The sequence below is a fragment of the Syngnathus leptorhynchus genome, chromosome 18, assembly GCF_054491065.1.
Source record: "Syngnathus leptorhynchus isolate UIUO chromosome 18, UIUO_Slep, whole genome shotgun sequence".
In the NCBI taxonomy this organism is placed as follows: domain Eukaryota; kingdom Metazoa; phylum Chordata; class Actinopteri; order Syngnathiformes; family Syngnathidae; genus Syngnathus; species Syngnathus leptorhynchus.
In genome coordinates, this window is record NC_141212.1 from 1718303 (window position 1) to 1735071 (window position 16769).

Genomic DNA, 16769 nt, shown 5'->3' on the forward strand with positions numbered 1-16769 from the left:
GAGGGAATTCTGCGCCCGGAGCGACTTGGACGGCGCTCAGGCTGGGGGTTGCAATGAAGGAATTCATTCAGGTATGTGTGGGAAAGGGGAGAACTCATTAAAAAGCCTGAATGAGAGTCGAAATGTATCCTCAGCTGCATTTCAAGAGGAAATGGACAAATGCTGTAAACCACAATGGGATACACGACACATGCAATCCCAACAAAAAGTCCACAACTACGACATCATCTCCGTTTATCTTGCCTTCTTTCCAGATGATGCTTTCTCATCTTGCGTTTAAAAACCCTCCACCCATCAACATCTGACCGATGCAAGCCCCTCCCCCCCTGGCTCGGCGCATGCGCACGGCGCCCCTGCCAGGGAGCTGTCTGCAGCCGTTCGGTACTGAAAAGCGTTTGGAGCGGCCAGGATGGAGGAAGAGCTGAAATGTCCGGTGTGCGGTTCCTTGTTCAAGGAGCCGCTCCTGCTGCCTTGCTCCCACAATGTTTGCTTGGTGTGCGCACGCAGCATCAGCGTGCACACGCCGGACGGGGAGCCCGCCGGGGCCGTGCAGCAGAGCCGCGCGTCGGCGGCCAGCTCGGACTACGACTACCTGGACGTGGACAAGATGAGCCTGTACAGCGAGACGGACAGCGGCTACGGCTCGTACACGCCGTGCCAGCTCAAGTCGCCCAACGGCGTGCGGGTGTTCCCCGCCCCGCAGCACCCCCACCACCAGCGCTTGTGCTCGCTCACCTGCCCGCTGTGCCACCGCAGCGTCTCCCTGGACGAGCGAGGGCTGCGCGGTTTGCCTCGCAACCGGCTCTTGGAGGCCATCGTGGCGCGGTACCGGCAGAACCGCGCCGCTACGGCCTCCGCCGCCTCGGGGGCGGCCAAGTGTCAGCTGTGTGACCGCAACCCGGTGGACGCGGCAGTTATGTGCGAGCAATGCGACGTGTTTTACTGCAACGCCTGTCAGCAGCGGTGCCACCCGTCCCGCGGCCCGCTCGCTAAGCATCGCCTGGTCCCGCCGCCGCAGCAGCAGCGACCGGGCCAGGTTGCCGCCGGGGCGGGCGCGGGACAGCCGCCGGCTACCGCGCGCAAACCGGCGACGTGCGTCGAGCACGAAGCGGAGAACTTCGTCATGTACTGCTGCAACTGCAGGGCGCCCGTGTGCGCCAAATGCGCCGAAGAGGGACGCCACGCCAAACACGACGTCAAGCCCATCGCCCTCATGTGGAAGCAGCACAAGGTACGACGCCGCCGTCGTACGAGCGACCTCGCTTTACGAACCAATTGCGACGCACCACAAATTGGTGCGAACAATTCCGGTCAATGGAAAAGAAAAACTAGAACGTTTCCACGAAGTCACCCTCATAGGCCCATTAAGTTGAGAAGTAAACATGACGGATTTTAGATTTATTGACATATTTGGATGACTGATTTGTAGATCAAAATGTAACAGTCGATAAGAACTTCCAAAAAAAATCACATTTGACTTCTAATCAGTACAGCGACTATATTGCTAGCAAGCAGTTTATGGTCACACTGTTACCATGGCAACTGATTCTGAATCTCTCTATCCTGCTCTCGCTACTGGCTTATTATTTGTTTTGGTCATCCATCCATCCATTCATCATTTTCCCCAATGGTCTTTTTTTTGTCTCCTCCCCCTCCCCGAGCAAGAAGCTCTTGTAAATGGACCGTGAAAATCCCATCAGGGGGGAACCGGGAGGTGAGGGGGCGTCGATAAGTAATGAGCGCCGTATGAAGAAGATATGCTAGCTTAGTACGCCGTTGGTTTACCACCTCGAGGTTGCCCGATGATGGAACCTGCGTTGGTCAGATAGATTGGACATTTGGGAAATTAAGCCAAATGAGCAAGTTCATAACATTTGATACGTGCAGATAGAACAATATGTTGTTTTGGTCAAAATGATATTTCCCACAGTGACACACACACACACACACACACACACATGCTGATAAATTCAAGAATGTTCAGCTGGACTGGAGCATTGAATGTAGGTCAATGCACACTTTGTTGCACTTCCTTTCTTCCTACACAGGAAACCTTGTGTGTGTGTGTGTGTGTCAACAGCACCCCACCGAATATAGCCGAGCGTGTGCGTGATTTATTTTGGGTAACTCTACGCTAGACCTCGTCGAAGGATACAATGAGCCGTGGGCATTACCATGGTAACGTGCTAGCGCAAATTCGCTCTCTCTGAAATTGACTTTGGACCGAGAGACTCGCATCGTGAGTCGGAATCGGCTTTTTTTTTTTTTGCCTCACGTCCGGAGGCGGAGGCGCCTTTCGGAAGGACGCCAGGCAGCGGAGGGCAGATGAGAGGATGACGAGGATGAAGGGGCGGGCGGACAGCAGATTGCGTCGGAGCTTCCGCCTGAGGCGGCGCGTTAATGCCCAACTCACTCGAGTCCAAATTGTCATCCCATTGAAGTCTGATTTGTATTAAACGGGACTTATTGTGGAAAATGGACTCACACAAATAGGAGAGAGCACTTAATTGAGATGTGGCCGCTCAGCAGAGAGAGGTCATAACAGAAGCAGAAATATGCAAATGAGGAGAAATAAAAAAAAAAAACGCCAAGGGTCATAAATGCGGGCCCCTCCCCTCTCCCGATTCCCCCGGGTGTCGTCTGGACGTGAAGGTCAAGCACTTGGGAAGGGCGTAGATAGTCTTTTGTTCTCGCCCGTGCTCCTCCGTTTGGGAACGACACCTCGCGCCTCCGCTAACTAGCGCCTCGCTATGCTACAAGTGACGCAACTTTTCCCAAGGTCCGTGTGAGAAGATGATGGGATGTGACTCAAAGGTCAAGAGAAAGGGGCAGAGAGGATGCTGAGGATGATCTAGGGAAAGCCCTCATCATCCGCTCTATTCCCCTAGTTAGCGCAGACTTGGCCCGACAGCTTGGTGGGCCAGATGGTCTCCACGGCGACAAGGGCCGCTGAAGGGTACGCTTGATTTGTGACTCACGGAATCATCCCACCGTGCACAGGGCAGGGAGACCGAGCGGATCACGTGGGAGGTGCTGATTTATCACCAATGTTCCTTTGTTCTGCCTTTTGTCAATGGGGGGGGGGGGGGGGGCACCCCCCCAAAACACACAGCTCCACGTCCACCCACTCATCCAAGCGTGTCAAACTGCAGGCAATCGTGTTTCAACTATAAAAAAATTGAGAGCAATTAAAATGATCTAAGCGCCTCATTTGCATGATGTCAAAAAATTCAGTTCAAAAAGGAAGTGCATTATTTTAGTGACCGCTTTTTGATATGAAGATTAGATTCAATAATACATTTTGTTTTTGGCAGTGTCAACTCTCTCAGGCCCTCAACGGCGTCTCGGACAAAGCCAAAGACGCAAAAGAGTTCCTGGTCCAACTCAAGAACATGCTGCAGCAGATCCAGGTCAGGTTATACAAAAAAAAAATATATATATATATATTTATGTAACCGTTATTATGCTATCTTATTATTGTTATGGCCTGAGGAGCATCCTCGGTTCTTCCACGCAACAGATTCCGCTGCCTGGTGAAATCAACAAAAATCACGTGGTCGATTTTAAAAAAGTCATTTCAAGGTTAATTATTCCCTTAATGGGAAGGACCGTGAGCTTGACTAAGTACGCGCTTAATCGGCTTTTTACTCGGGTTTTTGTACAGCTGCAAACTCCTGCGAGGAGGATTAAACCTGTTACGCAATAGCAGGACCAATAAGCGAGATTCATTTCGACGACGGAATGGACAAATGGCATTTTTCCCCAAATTGCTCGTTTCCTTTGCGCCGGATCCAGGAGAACGGCGTGGAGTTCGAGGCCTGTCTGGTGGCTCAGTGCGACTCGCTGATCGAGGCGCTGACCCGACAGAAAGCCAAACTTTTGACAAAAGTCACCAAGGAGAAGGAATACAAGCTGAAGGTACCTTTTTTTTTTCTTCCGTTACGCAACGACAAGCCTTTCCAGGCTGTAAAATCGATTGTGGCCGGATTATCTTTGTCTTTTTTGTCTCTCCGCACGCTAAACTGTACTCACTGTAGCCGGAGTCTCCTAATCTGCTTTTACAGATCACAAGCAGACAGATGTTTGGCCTATTTGTCAAAATGGCCGATTTTGATCCCTCTTTCAAAGAACTCTCACCAGCTGCGGAATGAGTTTTCTAATTTCCGTTTGAAAACACGTCGCCGATTGCCCCCCCGAGCTCTTCCGCGCCGCTCGTAATTGTCTGGCTGACAGGTGAATCGTCAAGCGCGATCCCATTAGCCGTCAAATTAACGCGCGTGACTCCGGCTAATTAAAACGGCTTCTCCTCGTCCGTTCCCTGAAAAGGACTCGTCAAGACAAAAAGCAATTTGAACAAACACCGGCCGCAAATTAGTCTGGGTTACAAACGGCAATCTCACATTTATTTTCGAGTAAATCTCACGTGGCTCAACCTTCACGAGTAATTAGCCTCAAACGTCGCTAACGCGCGCCGACTTCCTATCTCATTTCCCGGCAGAGCGGAAAACGTGCTTGTTTTTCGATCCCGCGCCTCCTTCGACCCCTCGATATTGACTCTCGGGACAATCTTTGGCCATGTGATGGCTTCACTTTTATTGCCGGCCGCTAGGTGGCGCGCGACCAGATCACCCACTGCACTATGAAGCTGCGGCAGACCACCGGCATGATGGAGTATTGCCTGGAGGTGCTCAAGGAGAACGACCCCAGTGGCTTCCTCCAGGTAAGCCATCTGGCTAGACAGCCGCTATTAAGACACTTATAAAAAGTCGACACACCCCTGTTGGAAAGCTATTTTTTTTGCAACTTTCGATTTGGGACAGATCTCAGACGCTCTGATCAAGCGCGTGGCATCATCTCAGGACCAGTGGGTCAAAGGCAACCTGGAGGCCAAGGTGGGCCCCGACTTTCAGCTCACGCTCAACACCGACGCGCTTCTGCAGAGCATCCTGCAGTTAGATTTCTGCCAAGGCAAAGGTACGTGCGCCCAAACTGTTTTCCTGCTCCTTCTACCCGGGTGTATCGAGGATTGTTTCGCATCCTTTATGAGGACACCATGGCTTTGTTCAAACCGCCGCGACTTCCAGATCCGTCCGTTCCGTTTAATGCTGCCTAATTAAGTGTTACGTAACAGCGTGGCACACTCAAAGACGTGACCGAAAACGGTCCTACCGATGAATCGATTGCGGATGACTGCTGTTGATCTTAGCGTGCGCGTGCGTCATCCTCCAAATGGTATTTCCAGACGTGCAGGATGGCGCCTTAGTGAAACAAAAGCAGCAGGCAGCGGCCGGCGCTGAAACCGATGCCGATGCACAAAGTCCAGGAGGTATTATTTCCACAGACTTGTCTCCTCCTCCCCCACCCAACCCCACTCCCCCCCCTCCCCTCCCTGACACCAGCCCATGCATGGTTTGGGTTTCTGGAAATGTAAAAAAAATCGACGTTAATCCTCCACCGATTCCCGACGTTTGCCCTGGCAATGAACCCAAATTGATTCCTTAAAGCACTCACTCCCGCTCGTTGACACGATCCAGCACATGGAATCAACCCGTTTGTCTTTGAACCGTCCACGTTTTGACATCCGATATGGTGACACGCTAACCGTATACCCTCCGGACCGGCCCCCTCCCTCAGTGGAGTCGGGACCCTCGGTGCCGGCGGCTCCCCTCCTGCAGCTGGAGAAGTGCTGCAGCGGCAACAACAGCGCCACGCTAGCTTGGAGGATAGCCGTGCCCCAAGGAGCGCCCATCGAGGGTTACATTCTGGAGCTGGACGACGGCAACGGTGGACAGTACCGGGTTGGTGGCACTGTGGCAATATGACCTTCCGGTAAAAAACAAAAAAATCCAACTGTGTTTGAACAGGAGGTGTACGTGGGCAAGGAGACGGTGTGCACGGTGGACGGGCTCCACTTCAACAGTTCGTACAACACCAGAGTGAAGGCCTACAACGCCGTCGGCGTGGGGCCCTACAGCAAGACGGTGGTGCTCAAGACCTCCGACGGTACGACGTTAGCGCCCCGCGCTCGCAAATGTTCCGCCAGACATCTCAATGACTCAGCGCCAGACTGGGATTTCACTCCTCTGCGTCGGCTTGTTCAAAAGTAACGAGACGCCTGTGATTCATCCACGCTAAAAAATCACGAATCCATCTTCCCACACAGTGGCTTGCTTCGCCTTCGACCCCACTTCGGCTCACCGGGACATCGTGCTGAGCAACGAGAACCAAACCGTGTCGTGTAACAGCTACGACGACCGCGTGGTGCTCGGGACCGCCGCCTTCTCCAAGGTGACTTTTTTGGGGGTCTGCATTTATTGTCTCCCAGGTACTCAAATGGCCCCGCTGGGGATTTTAGGGCACCCACTACTGGGAGGTCCGCATCGATCGCTACGACAACCACCCGGACCCCGCGTTCGGCATCGCCCGCATCAACACGGTCAAGGACATGATGTTAGGCAAGGACGACAAGGCCTGGGCCATGTACGTGGACAACAACCGCTCGTGGTTCATGCACAACAACTCGCACACAAACAGGTAGGGGGGGGGAACTAGCGGGGAAACTACACGACACACCGGAGGTACTCACGCTTCCTCGCGTGCAGGGCAGAGGGCGGCATCACTAAGAGCTCCACGGTGGGCATCCTGCTGGACCTGACCAAGCGCACCCTGACATTCTTCATCAACAAGGAACAACACGGACCGACGGCTTTCGAGAACCTGGACGGCGTCTTCGTGCCCGCCGTCAGCCTCAACAGAAACGTCCAGGTGGCTCGGAAATTGTTTGGGGATATTTGAGCGCTCAAGCTGGAGGTTCTTATTGACTTTTTCCATCTCCTTCCAGGTGACGCTAGTGACGGGCCTGGAGGTGCCGAGGGTCCTCAAACAGTAAAGGAGAACCCCCTACAAAGTCCTCAAAAGGTTTTCCGGATTATAAATTCGCTCCGTCGGCGACGGCTCGACACGAGCAGTTCTCGCCGGGAGTCCGCACGCACAATTAAGCAGACTGCAGGGCGACATTTTTTTGTCATCAAGGAAGACATTTTAAGGGTGACAGCGGCAAAAAGCTTTTTTGTTCGAGTTCAAACAGCGACTCAGGTTGTCACGCCGATAAAATATTCACGCGTTCCGCTGCAGCCGCTCTGTCGTTTTAGATTGGCTGAGGAAAATTGTCTTCACGAGCCGCACGAAGGCATTTTTTTCTCGTCATAACAATATCGTTAGTTCTGGGCATGAAGTGACATCTACTTTGAAACATCTCCTTTTCAAAACGTAACAACCTAACCCGTTAAATAGCCAACTGGAAGAAATTAGGAACGAGTCCCCCCTCATCATCGTCAATGAGATGTAACAAGGCCGAGCATCTTTCTCACTCAAACAGCATCGGTGATGCGTCTGCAAAGGGGGGGGGGGCTTGCAGGCTTATTTGAAAATCTCAAGACAAAAAGTGAATATTTTATACGCAACGTTGGGAATTTTCTTTCTTTTTTTTTTTTTGTGGGTCACCTCATGGTAATTTAATCAGGCACTCTGTGCAAAGTGTTGCTTTGAATCAATGAAAAGTGGCTCCGGATCACTGTGACATGCAAAAGAACACTGAGCCACTTTGAAGAACGCGAGCAACACGTTTTCTTCTCATTTAACCAGACGTGTTGGAAATTGCATCGCGCAGATCTGATTTGAAAAATCTTCTATCTGAGAATAATGTATATAACATATATGCTAATAAGCTAACGAATGAGACGTACGCTGAGCATCAAGCAAGTTTACAAAAAAAAAAGGATCTCAAGCTGCTTTTTGTGAAATAGCCTCCTGCATTGTTTACTGCCAACTGCTGTGATAGAGCGCCCCCCAGCGGCCCAAAGGAGCAATTACAACCACTCCAGCATCGCGCCTTGTTCTAACGGACACTGATCAAAAAGCCATTGCATCTCATCTTAATTCAAATAGTGTAAAGCTCTAGATGTAAATAGAAATGTATAAAATGGGTTGCTTATTTTTCTTCATTTAAAAAAATATATATTCTTCATTTTATTCTATTCAAAAGATTTAATCATGCAAAATGATGCCATGTAGATGCTATTTAGAGGGTTAACTATTAGTTTCATGACACCTGTCATCTTCAAATACAGTCTTTGATATGGACAAAAGTGTTGGGACACACCTCTTATTGATGAATCCATCTTATTTTGGACAAATACATGCCTTCCTCTTTTGTGGGAACATTTTGGGGAGAAGGTCAACACAAGTGGAAGACCACCACATCCAATCCAGACCATCTTCTCAGGCCTTGACCTCTTACCCACAAAAAAACATTTTTTAGTCTCTATTTCTCACTTTTGGAAGGTGACCCAATACTTTTGTCCACAGCTACATCTATTGTCAAAGGGTTTGACTGGAGCTGTTTGGAAGCCCGTGACATGCTAACTTGTAAAAGTTGCTCACTGCGGTGTTAGCAGCATGTCCCTTTACCTCACAAAATGAATGTCTTAAACTTTACATATTTATTGAAATGTACGGTGCTGTATTTGGGGAGGGGGGGGGGGGGTGCATGCCCTGATATTGGAAATTATTTATTGAGCAAGTCTGTAAATATCTTTTGTTTTAGTACGTGGTTCCTCCTCATCAGTTTGTTTGCCGTCCAGGTTGCTGCTGTTTCTATTCCAAAGTGTATAGAGCTCAATTAGCATTTATTTCCTTTTACGATTTATTCTTTGAACGCCGTCAAGCCCCGCTCCCTTCTTTTGCCAAGCTGTGAATGTTTTGTACGACTAAATGGTTTATATACATATATATCTATACATATGAGCAGAAGAAAAAGACAAATACACACGCAATGTTTTCTTTTGGGTTGTTTGTATAACAAGAAAAAAAAAAAAGAGAAATAAATGACCTGTGATGATATAAAGACAAAAGAAGTGTCCAGTTTGGTGCACAGAGTTCTTTCCTCAGCATTTGTTTGTTTGCTACACTAAAACTTTAAGTGGCGCCAGACTTTCTGATGATTTCAACTCTGTCTACTTTTAAAAATTCATTTTAGGTAAATCCATTGTCGGTCCGTGTCAGATGCGACCTCACCTGGGTTGAGGTCAAAGGCGCTGCCCAAAATCCTGACGCCATCTTTATACTGCGAGTCTGAATCCTTCCTTCCTCCACATGGGAAAAAAACCCATTTTGCCTGCAAACACACAAACAATTGAGACCCCAAATTCTCCGGATGAGTGTGCTGCGCTCGCCACCCACCTCATTTGCGTTGCATCTTGCTCTTCATGGTCTTGATGTCCTTTTGGCTGAGGATCAATACGCCGTCCTTAAAGCGGCCCACATGACCCGTGGGGGCCGAGGACGCCGGCGTCTTCTTGTTGTCCCTGCTGGGGACAGACCTTTGGCATCAAGATCATGTTTGAGCATTACGTGCTAAATTCACATACCTTGGAGTCTTCTTTTTCTTTGAGTCCTACAAAACAAAAGAAGCCATCGATCATGAAGAATTTCACAGACAGTTGTTTTTTTTTTTTTTTTAGGACTTCTGAACATCCTCCAGGTCTTACCGACTTCCCCGCCTCCTTTTGTGCCGTCTTCTTGTCCTTGATTTGCTGCTGCAGCACCTTGTAGTTCAAATAGCTCTTCTTGGGAGGCTATCAGGGCGAGTCAATAAGCAAGTCACGTGGCGACCACAAGCAAATTCACGTCACGTTGAGGTTCTTCTTACTCGTGCGCCCAACATGATGGCTCTCTCCTTCTCATAGACCCGCTGCTGCTCCTTTTTGTAGCCTGTGATGCCGAAGCGATGCACCTCCAGTCGAGTCTAACGCGCACACAGCGACCAGATAAATATACATCACCGAGCCAATTGAACCAAAAACATGAAATCACTTACCTTCTCAAAACTGACACCCTGTTGTGGAGCACTCTGCTTCATTTCTGAAGTCTTCTGAGGCTGAGGATGAAAACAGAGAGGCCATTTGAAGTGATATCATTAACATGTCAAGTGAGGGGAAGCAAGACAGAAGGAACTTACAATGGTTTCATCTCCAGCAGGCATCTGTTGGATCTTTTGTCTCTTGGCAGGGTCCTGAAAGGTCACCACCTCCACCTCACTCACCGGCTTTACAGCTGGACCTGTGATATAATAAAATGACTTGTATAAAATGTCTGTGCATCTTTAAAACTGGAATATTGTCTGCAATTGTGTACCTTGATTGTGGACAGTCACCTCAGAGGGTTTCTGTCCTCCACCTTGGTCTTCATCAAACGTCTCAACTTTAGCAACTTCTTCAGGACTAGCTTCTTCCTGGCATCTTTTTTTCTTTTTCTTCGTTTTCACGGAACCTGAATATCAAAATACAACATAGTTGACTATATTTGCACCCCATTTTGAGAATCATTATTAGAATAACTATAAAAATAAAGTTAAAATTAAACTAACTTCAGCTAAGAGTCAACATTGGTGAAGTACATTCAACGTGCTAGCCCGAAAGCTAGCTACCTAGCTGTACTTACCGATGTCGTATAACGTATCCAAAACTTGTTCCAATAAAGCACAGTCATCGTCAACAGCCTCATTAGTATCAGGTTTCATTTTAACATTTATCAATTAATATGCTTATGTTAAAACACAGACGAGGGCAGTCGACTCGACTATAGCAACACGCGTGGTTACGACGCGGTGCGGTTTGGTCTACCTCGGCTACCGTAGGCGCGTTTCAAAATGCCGGAAGTGGAAGCTAACGCCCATGTGAACTTTCTCGTCTGGCAGCTGATAGTGCGTTTGTATTTTATCCATTAAAGACCCGGAAAAACCCAATAAAAAGCCTTACTGGATGCAGCCTGGGTGCTCGCGTGAGTAAGGATGGAATCTAAAGAGGTTTACTCGGTATGTCAACGTCTTCGATTAGCGTGGAGGCTAAGCTAACTCGATTTGATCTGTGTGGCATTTGACATTTGAGTTGTTTCTCCATTTAGCAGAGCAGATTATCTCCACCGGTCATAATCTTACAATAACACAGTTTAAATGACGCACACATCCAAACTGTACATTATGTTAATGTTACAACATTTGGTCTGGTTTTATCTCTTCCTTTTTATTACCTGTTTGTTACTGTGAACTTTATTGATTTTTAAGTTACACGCTTGATTAAGATGTCATTATTAAGATATTGAATGTTTCTGCAATTTCTGGTTATTTCTTTGACAAAAACAAAAGTGTTTCCTATGATGGAGTCAACAAAATGTGGAAATAATGCTTCCATCGGATTACTATTATTCAGCGTAGAGATCCCATGTTGAAAAAGCGAGATGACTTTGAAGACATCCTGGAGGAACGCCGGAACTCCAGCGACCTCAGATATGCCGTCAAATGCTTCACGCCGGTCCTCTACAAAGGCTTGACGCCGTGCACGCCGGACACGCTCAAGACCGCCGCGCTGCACTCGGATCACGTCCAATATGTCATCCGTCAGGTAAAAATGGCCTCTTTCAAATCAATTCAACCGATCCTGAATTCGAAGCCTTGTTTCCCCCCCCAAGGTTGCCAACGAGACGGGCAAAGCGCCGGACGATGTCCAGGGGGAGGCGTTAGCCATCTTGGACGAGATGGCTCATCGCCTGCAGCTCAGCACGGTTCGCTTCTTCGCCTTCACCCTCAGCAAGGTGTTCAAGACCTTGTTTCGAAGTGTCAGCGTTAACGAGGAAGGCATCCAGAGAGTGAGCGCCAGCCGATTCATCGCCCGATTCATCGGTTATTGGAATTAACAAGCTCCTTGCTTTTAGCTCCAGCAAGCCATCCAGGAGCACCCGGTGGTTCTCCTCCCGAGCCACCGCAGCTACATGGACTTCCTGCTCATGTCCTACATCCTGTACACCTACGACCTCTCGCTGCCCGTCATCGCCGCCGGAATGGGTAAATTGGAACAGATTACACGAGGCCCTGTCGAGAAAACACTTAACACCCGTTTGTTCCCAAACAGACTTCATGGGGATGAAATTTGTGGGCGAGATGTTACGGATGTCCGGCGCCTTCTTCATCCGACGCTCGTTCGGTGGCGACAAATTGTATTGGGCCGTCTTTTCCGAATACGTCAAGACCATTGTCAAGGTAAGGAACAAAGCGAAAATTTCTTCAAAGACCCCAAACGACTCACTTATTGGATCGACTGTCTTTTTCAGAATGGGTACGCCCCCGTTGAGTTTTTCCTCGAGGGCACGCGAAGTCGAACGGCAAAATCGTTAACGCCAAAGTTGGGTAAGAAGAAAAAAACAAAAAGAGTGATATTTACCAAAAGGTTTTCAAATGTGCGGCGTGTGCTCTGGTCAAGGCCTGTTGAACATCGTGATGGAGCCTTTCCTCAAGGGCGAGGTGTACGACATCTGCTTGATACCGGTCAGCATCAGCTACGAGAGGATCCTGGAGGAGGCCCTTTACGCCCGGGAGCTTCTCGGGGTTCCCAAACCCAAAGAGTCCACGTCGGTGAGTTGACTTTTATTTTCTGAGAAATAATGGATGGATGTTTAGGACACCGTAGTGAAAATAAAGTGAAACGAGGACTCACCTTTTGACGTCATTGAAGAGGTAGCAAGTTGTTTGCAGGGCAACAGTGACACCTAGTGGCATTTTACGGACATTGTTGATACATTTTCCTTTTGGGGAAATATTTTTTTTTGACTGTTTTACCTTCTCTTTGATGCCAGGGTCTCTTTAAGGCCAGAAAGATTCTGCGTGAAGACTATGGCAGCATCCACGTTTACTTTGGTCAACCAGTGTCGGTCCGGAGTTTAGCCCAAGGCCACGTGGACCGCTGTCAATATATTCTGACGCCCAGGTAACAAGTTTAGAAATATGGATAGCTGCCTCAAGATGTCGTGTAATGTTGTGCGTACTTACTTTTTTTTTTTTTTTTTTTTAAGACACATCCCGGCGAGGCCCAGTGAGGACATTGTGCGCTTTGTGAACAGCGCCGCCTACAGGCTGGTGAGGACGCAGGAGGAGAACTCGGTACTGAAGCCCTGGGTCCTCCTGGCCACTCTGCTGCTGCAGAAGGAGGAGGCGCCGTTGACGCTGAAGGAGCTGACCCGAGGAGTCGTGTGGCTGCGCGACCTTTCCCGGCAGTACGGAGCTTTCCTCCATTGGCCCGGTACACTGAGATGCTTTGTCGTCACGGCGACAATGACGCCATTCATCGGCACAAAGTGTTTTGACCTTCTTTGTTTGAATTCCCCTCCTTCAGACCACGTACGTCCATCGGAGGTGGTGTCGTCCAGCCTCGCCCTGCACGGAGGTCTGGTGAAGGTCTCTGAGGGCCGCGTTCACCTGGAACAAGGTTCGTTTGTGCCGAGTGTGCACGGCAGTTTTTAAATTTTTTGGGGGGATGCAGACTCACTATTTGTCGTAACACACCAGGTGCGGACAACGCGGCCTCCTCCCCGGAGGAGAAGCTCCTGAGCCGGGCAGTGCTGGTGCTCTCTTGCGCCTCCTACAGGAACCAGGCACTACACGTCTTCCTGAGACCGGCGCTGCTCGCCTTGGCCGTCGGCGCCGCTTCCTCCGTGCGAAAACGTGAGTAGCCATTTTTTAAAAAATCTTATTTTCTGTTCTATGATTACCATCTACCTTTGTAGAGGAAATATTTGAGCGCTTCAGATTCCTGAGGGACGTCTTCTCGAATGAATTCATCTTATGTGCCGGAGCCACCGTGCAGGTGAGCATCACTGAAGAAACCCAGGTTTTTTTTCGATCTTACTTAGATGAATAATTTTTGTAGGACTTTGATGAGGCGTGTTACCTGCTGGAGAAGACCGGAGCGCTGCAGGTCTCCCAGCACGACGTGGAGGTGACAAAACAGGGGCAGAGGACCCTGGACTTCCTCACGGGCGTGCTAGAGCCCTTCCTGCAAGGATACCTGGTGAAGATACCTCCAAGGAGGGAATTTGTGTTTGATTAAAAATGTACTGAACTTGAAACGTGCGCGCAGGTGATTTGTGGTTTCCTTTTGGAGACGGCCGGCGAGGAGCTGACGCCAAAGTCCTTCGGCCATGCCGTGCGCCGGTTCATCATCAAACATTTACTGGCAGGTGGGTGGTGTTTTTGTTTGGCATACGCGAACCTTTCACGTGGACGCTCTCGTGCGTGGCAGGGAGGCTGAGGCACTCGGAGGTGTTGTCGTCCGACCTGCACAAGAACGCCCTGGCCGCTCTGCTCAGACTGGGCGCCGTCAGAAGGTCAATACAATACAATGAGTTGTACAATATTTCATTCCAAAAAAACAATCATCCATTTTTTTTTTTCACCAGAGTGCAGCAGGACAGTCTGCGTGTGGACAAAGTGAAACTCAGCTCCGTAGTCGACACTTTGGGTAAGAAGGAGACGGCCGTTAGCATTTTAAACAAGAAGGTTAACCCCTGACCTCTTACGCAGGAGGGAAGCTCCCGCCGCCCAACGTCACCGCCGCTCGCCTTTAACGCTGTGAAACTTCACCGAAGGACGCTTTGGAACTCAAGCGTGACAGCCAAACCACTTGAATTCAAGAAAAGGTTTTTTTGGTAGACTAACATCTTCCCTCGGGGTCAATAATTAGTTTGCGCCGAGAAGAAAGTTGAATGTTTACGCAAGCGTATAGATTCAACCATGACTCGTGTTAGTGCACTTCTTTATTGTCAACTGATGGTTAATGTGTGAATTTACCTCAATATCAAAAAACCTCTGCTCATCTTTGTGGTAATATGTTTTTTTTTTAATTGGGCTTTTTGTACTTTTCACTAATGTGTGTCGGTGTGTGTTGTGGTCAGAGAATCTAATAATTAAAGATTTTACACAATTATTCATGGTCAGCTGTATGTTTACAATAACATCTTTAAAAAAATGGGCTTCTGCACAACAAGATTCAATGTAAAGTTAAATAGGGACAAAACGTAAATGACCACTAGGGGTCAGGCTTGCCTCACTGGTACAAAATCTTCTCCCAGTAACATGTTGGGATATTTGAGGCGGTTTAAGTGAGTTTTTGCAACAACAACAAAAAAAACTTCAAAAGAAACAATCCGACTTTGAAAACATTTTTGCTCTTGATTCTTTCTGTGCACTCACTCACGACTGACAACGAGGCGCTCTAAATGGACCACGCCGGCCTGTTGGAAAGCAAAGTGAATTCACTTGGCAGGGTTCAAGTCGGGCCACCGGGAACGTCGACGACACCGACAGAGCGACGTTCCCCAGACACGCGTCAGCTTTCCTCCGTCTCGCTGTCTTTCTGTCCGTCTGGCCTTTTTTTTTTTTTTCCCCCCCTCGGAATTAATCATGTAGTAATCATGTAGTCGGGGAAACAAGGTGACATTTCCCCATAATGAGAGCAACAGGCGTAAGGGCGTGAACGTGGGGCCGGGCCCTCCTCGTACGCGGATTGACATTTTCCATTACCCAGTCAAAATGTACACGCGTGTTTTTTTTTTTTGTCTTGGGCGGCGAATCATCCATCTTGTTATAGCCATATCCCGGCGTCCCCGCGAGTGTGTGAGTATGTGTGTGTGTGTGTGTGTGTGTGTGTGTCGGAAGGTGAAAAGGAATGATTTATGGACGGGAGTGGTGTTGGAGAGCTCCACGTACAGCAAGGCCTGTAAATCCTGATAAAAAAAATACTGGATAGAAGCAATTTAATGCCATCAATCTTCACACCTGGAGGCTGTGATATATTGGCAGCTTTGGGTGTGCGTAAATATATATATGTGTGTGTGTGTGTGTGTGTGTGTGTGTGTGTGTGTGTGTGTGTGTGTGTGTGTGTGTGTGTGTGAGGCAATCTAAACCCAGCCGCACTAGTAGTTTAAATTTAATGTTCAGGAGAGCCAACCAAACTTAAAAGCACACTAGAATCATAATGGGAAATGTCTCACAGATGCCAATGTTGCCACCGGGGAGCAATTTCCGCTCATGAAATTAACGATAAATTGAGCTTAAAAGGCTTCGATGAAAAATTTCACAAAGACGAGAATGTCATTTGGAAAAATAACAACAAAAAAAACCTGTGAAAACTATTGAAGATATTGGTCTTCTATTAAAAGTATTTTTGTTTGAATAACCTTTTTGGGATCCTTTTTTTTTTTCTTTTCTGTTCTGCAGGTCTTGTCTTTTTTTTTGGCATTCTCGACACGACGTCATTAGAACTTGTGTTGATCATTTCATTTACACTCCCAACAGTAAAACACACAAAAACACAGTAGTGTTGATTTGTTTTCCTTCTTTTAGAATTCAACTTCCTCCGCATCTCATTTCCGGACGCCCCTGACTGACCAGCACACGCAATTTCCGTTGTCAATTTCCGACACGCGGGCACACACACACACACTTGTGTTATGAAAGGAAGCAAAAGCAGCGGCAGTGTGAAAACGCGAGCCGCGGTGTCCTCTTGAAGATGAGAGCGTCAGATTTCCCGTGGTAGGATTTAACACAGGGCGGCGGCGCTGGCCGCCCGGGTAGATGGGAAATTGCTGGCCAGATTCCGATAAGAGCAGATTTGTTCGACGGAGGCGGCGGCGGCGGATGGGGCGGGGCAAAAGACTTCAACTTGTGCGTTCATGCTATTTGTGGATTGGTGAAAGTCCTCTTTGTTTGTGTAATCGCATTCTACTGACCCCTAGTGGCCCCTTAAAGATCTTTTTAATTACACACATTCTCTCTTATATTTATTTATTTATTTATGTGGGTAATAATACACATCCGCCGCGAAAAAAAACCCCATTCCAATTTGTTATCCTATGTTATTATTTATTGTATTGCAGGTCTG

At 48.4% G+C, this 16769-nt stretch overlaps 3 protein-coding genes across 4 annotated transcripts; 2 read left to right on the plus strand and 1 right to left on the minus strand.

Annotated features, from left to right (window-relative positions):
* Window positions 1-409: 409 nt before the first annotated feature.
* trim67 (tripartite motif containing 67) lies at window positions 410-6889 on the plus strand. The gene is made up of 12 exons (XM_085938286.1): window positions 410-1231; window positions 3315-3410; window positions 3796-3918; window positions 4610-4720; window positions 4821-4974; window positions 5243-5326; window positions 5635-5798; window positions 5865-6003; window positions 6164-6288; window positions 6356-6534; window positions 6603-6765; window positions 6842-6889. The coding sequence occupies exons 1-12, from the start codon at window positions 410-412 to the stop codon at window positions 6887-6889; spliced, it is 2208 nt and encodes a 735-aa protein (XP_085794412.1).
* Window positions 6890-8825: 1936 nt separating this feature from the next.
* fsaf1 (40S small subunit processome assembly factor 1) lies at window positions 8826-10754 on the minus strand. Of its 2 annotated transcripts, none has more exons than XM_085937422.1 (9): window positions 10501-10754; window positions 10195-10329; window positions 10019-10119; window positions 9878-9937; window positions 9710-9805; window positions 9549-9635; window positions 9429-9454; window positions 9241-9365; window positions 8826-9175 (listed from the first exon to the last, which is right to left on the minus strand). In XM_085937422.1, exons 1-8 carry the CDS (start codon window positions 10577-10579, stop codon window positions 9242-9244), a joined length of 708 nt encoding a protein of 235 aa, XP_085793548.1. In that variant the 5' UTR covers window positions 10580-10754; the 3' UTR covers window positions 8826-9175; window position 9241. The 2 variants fall into 2 exon arrangements, with proteins under 2 accessions (XP_085793548.1, XP_085793546.1); XM_085937420.1 differs by having other exon boundaries at window positions 9241-9368; window positions 10501-10750.
* gnpat (glyceronephosphate O-acyltransferase) lies at window positions 10656-14813 on the plus strand. Its single transcript, XM_085937419.1, has 17 exons — window positions 10656-10873; window positions 11268-11459; window positions 11527-11703; window positions 11770-11899; window positions 11967-12094; window positions 12166-12241; window positions 12315-12466; window positions 12688-12818; window positions 12904-13130; window positions 13224-13316; window positions 13397-13552; window positions 13615-13694; window positions 13758-13898; window positions 13968-14067; window positions 14130-14214; window positions 14287-14348; window positions 14411-14813. The coding sequence occupies exons 1-17, from the start codon at window positions 10850-10852 to the stop codon at window positions 14452-14454; spliced, it is 1998 nt and encodes a 665-aa protein (XP_085793545.1). The 5' UTR covers window positions 10656-10849; the 3' UTR covers window positions 14455-14813.
* Window positions 14814-16769: the final 1956 nt, after the last annotated feature.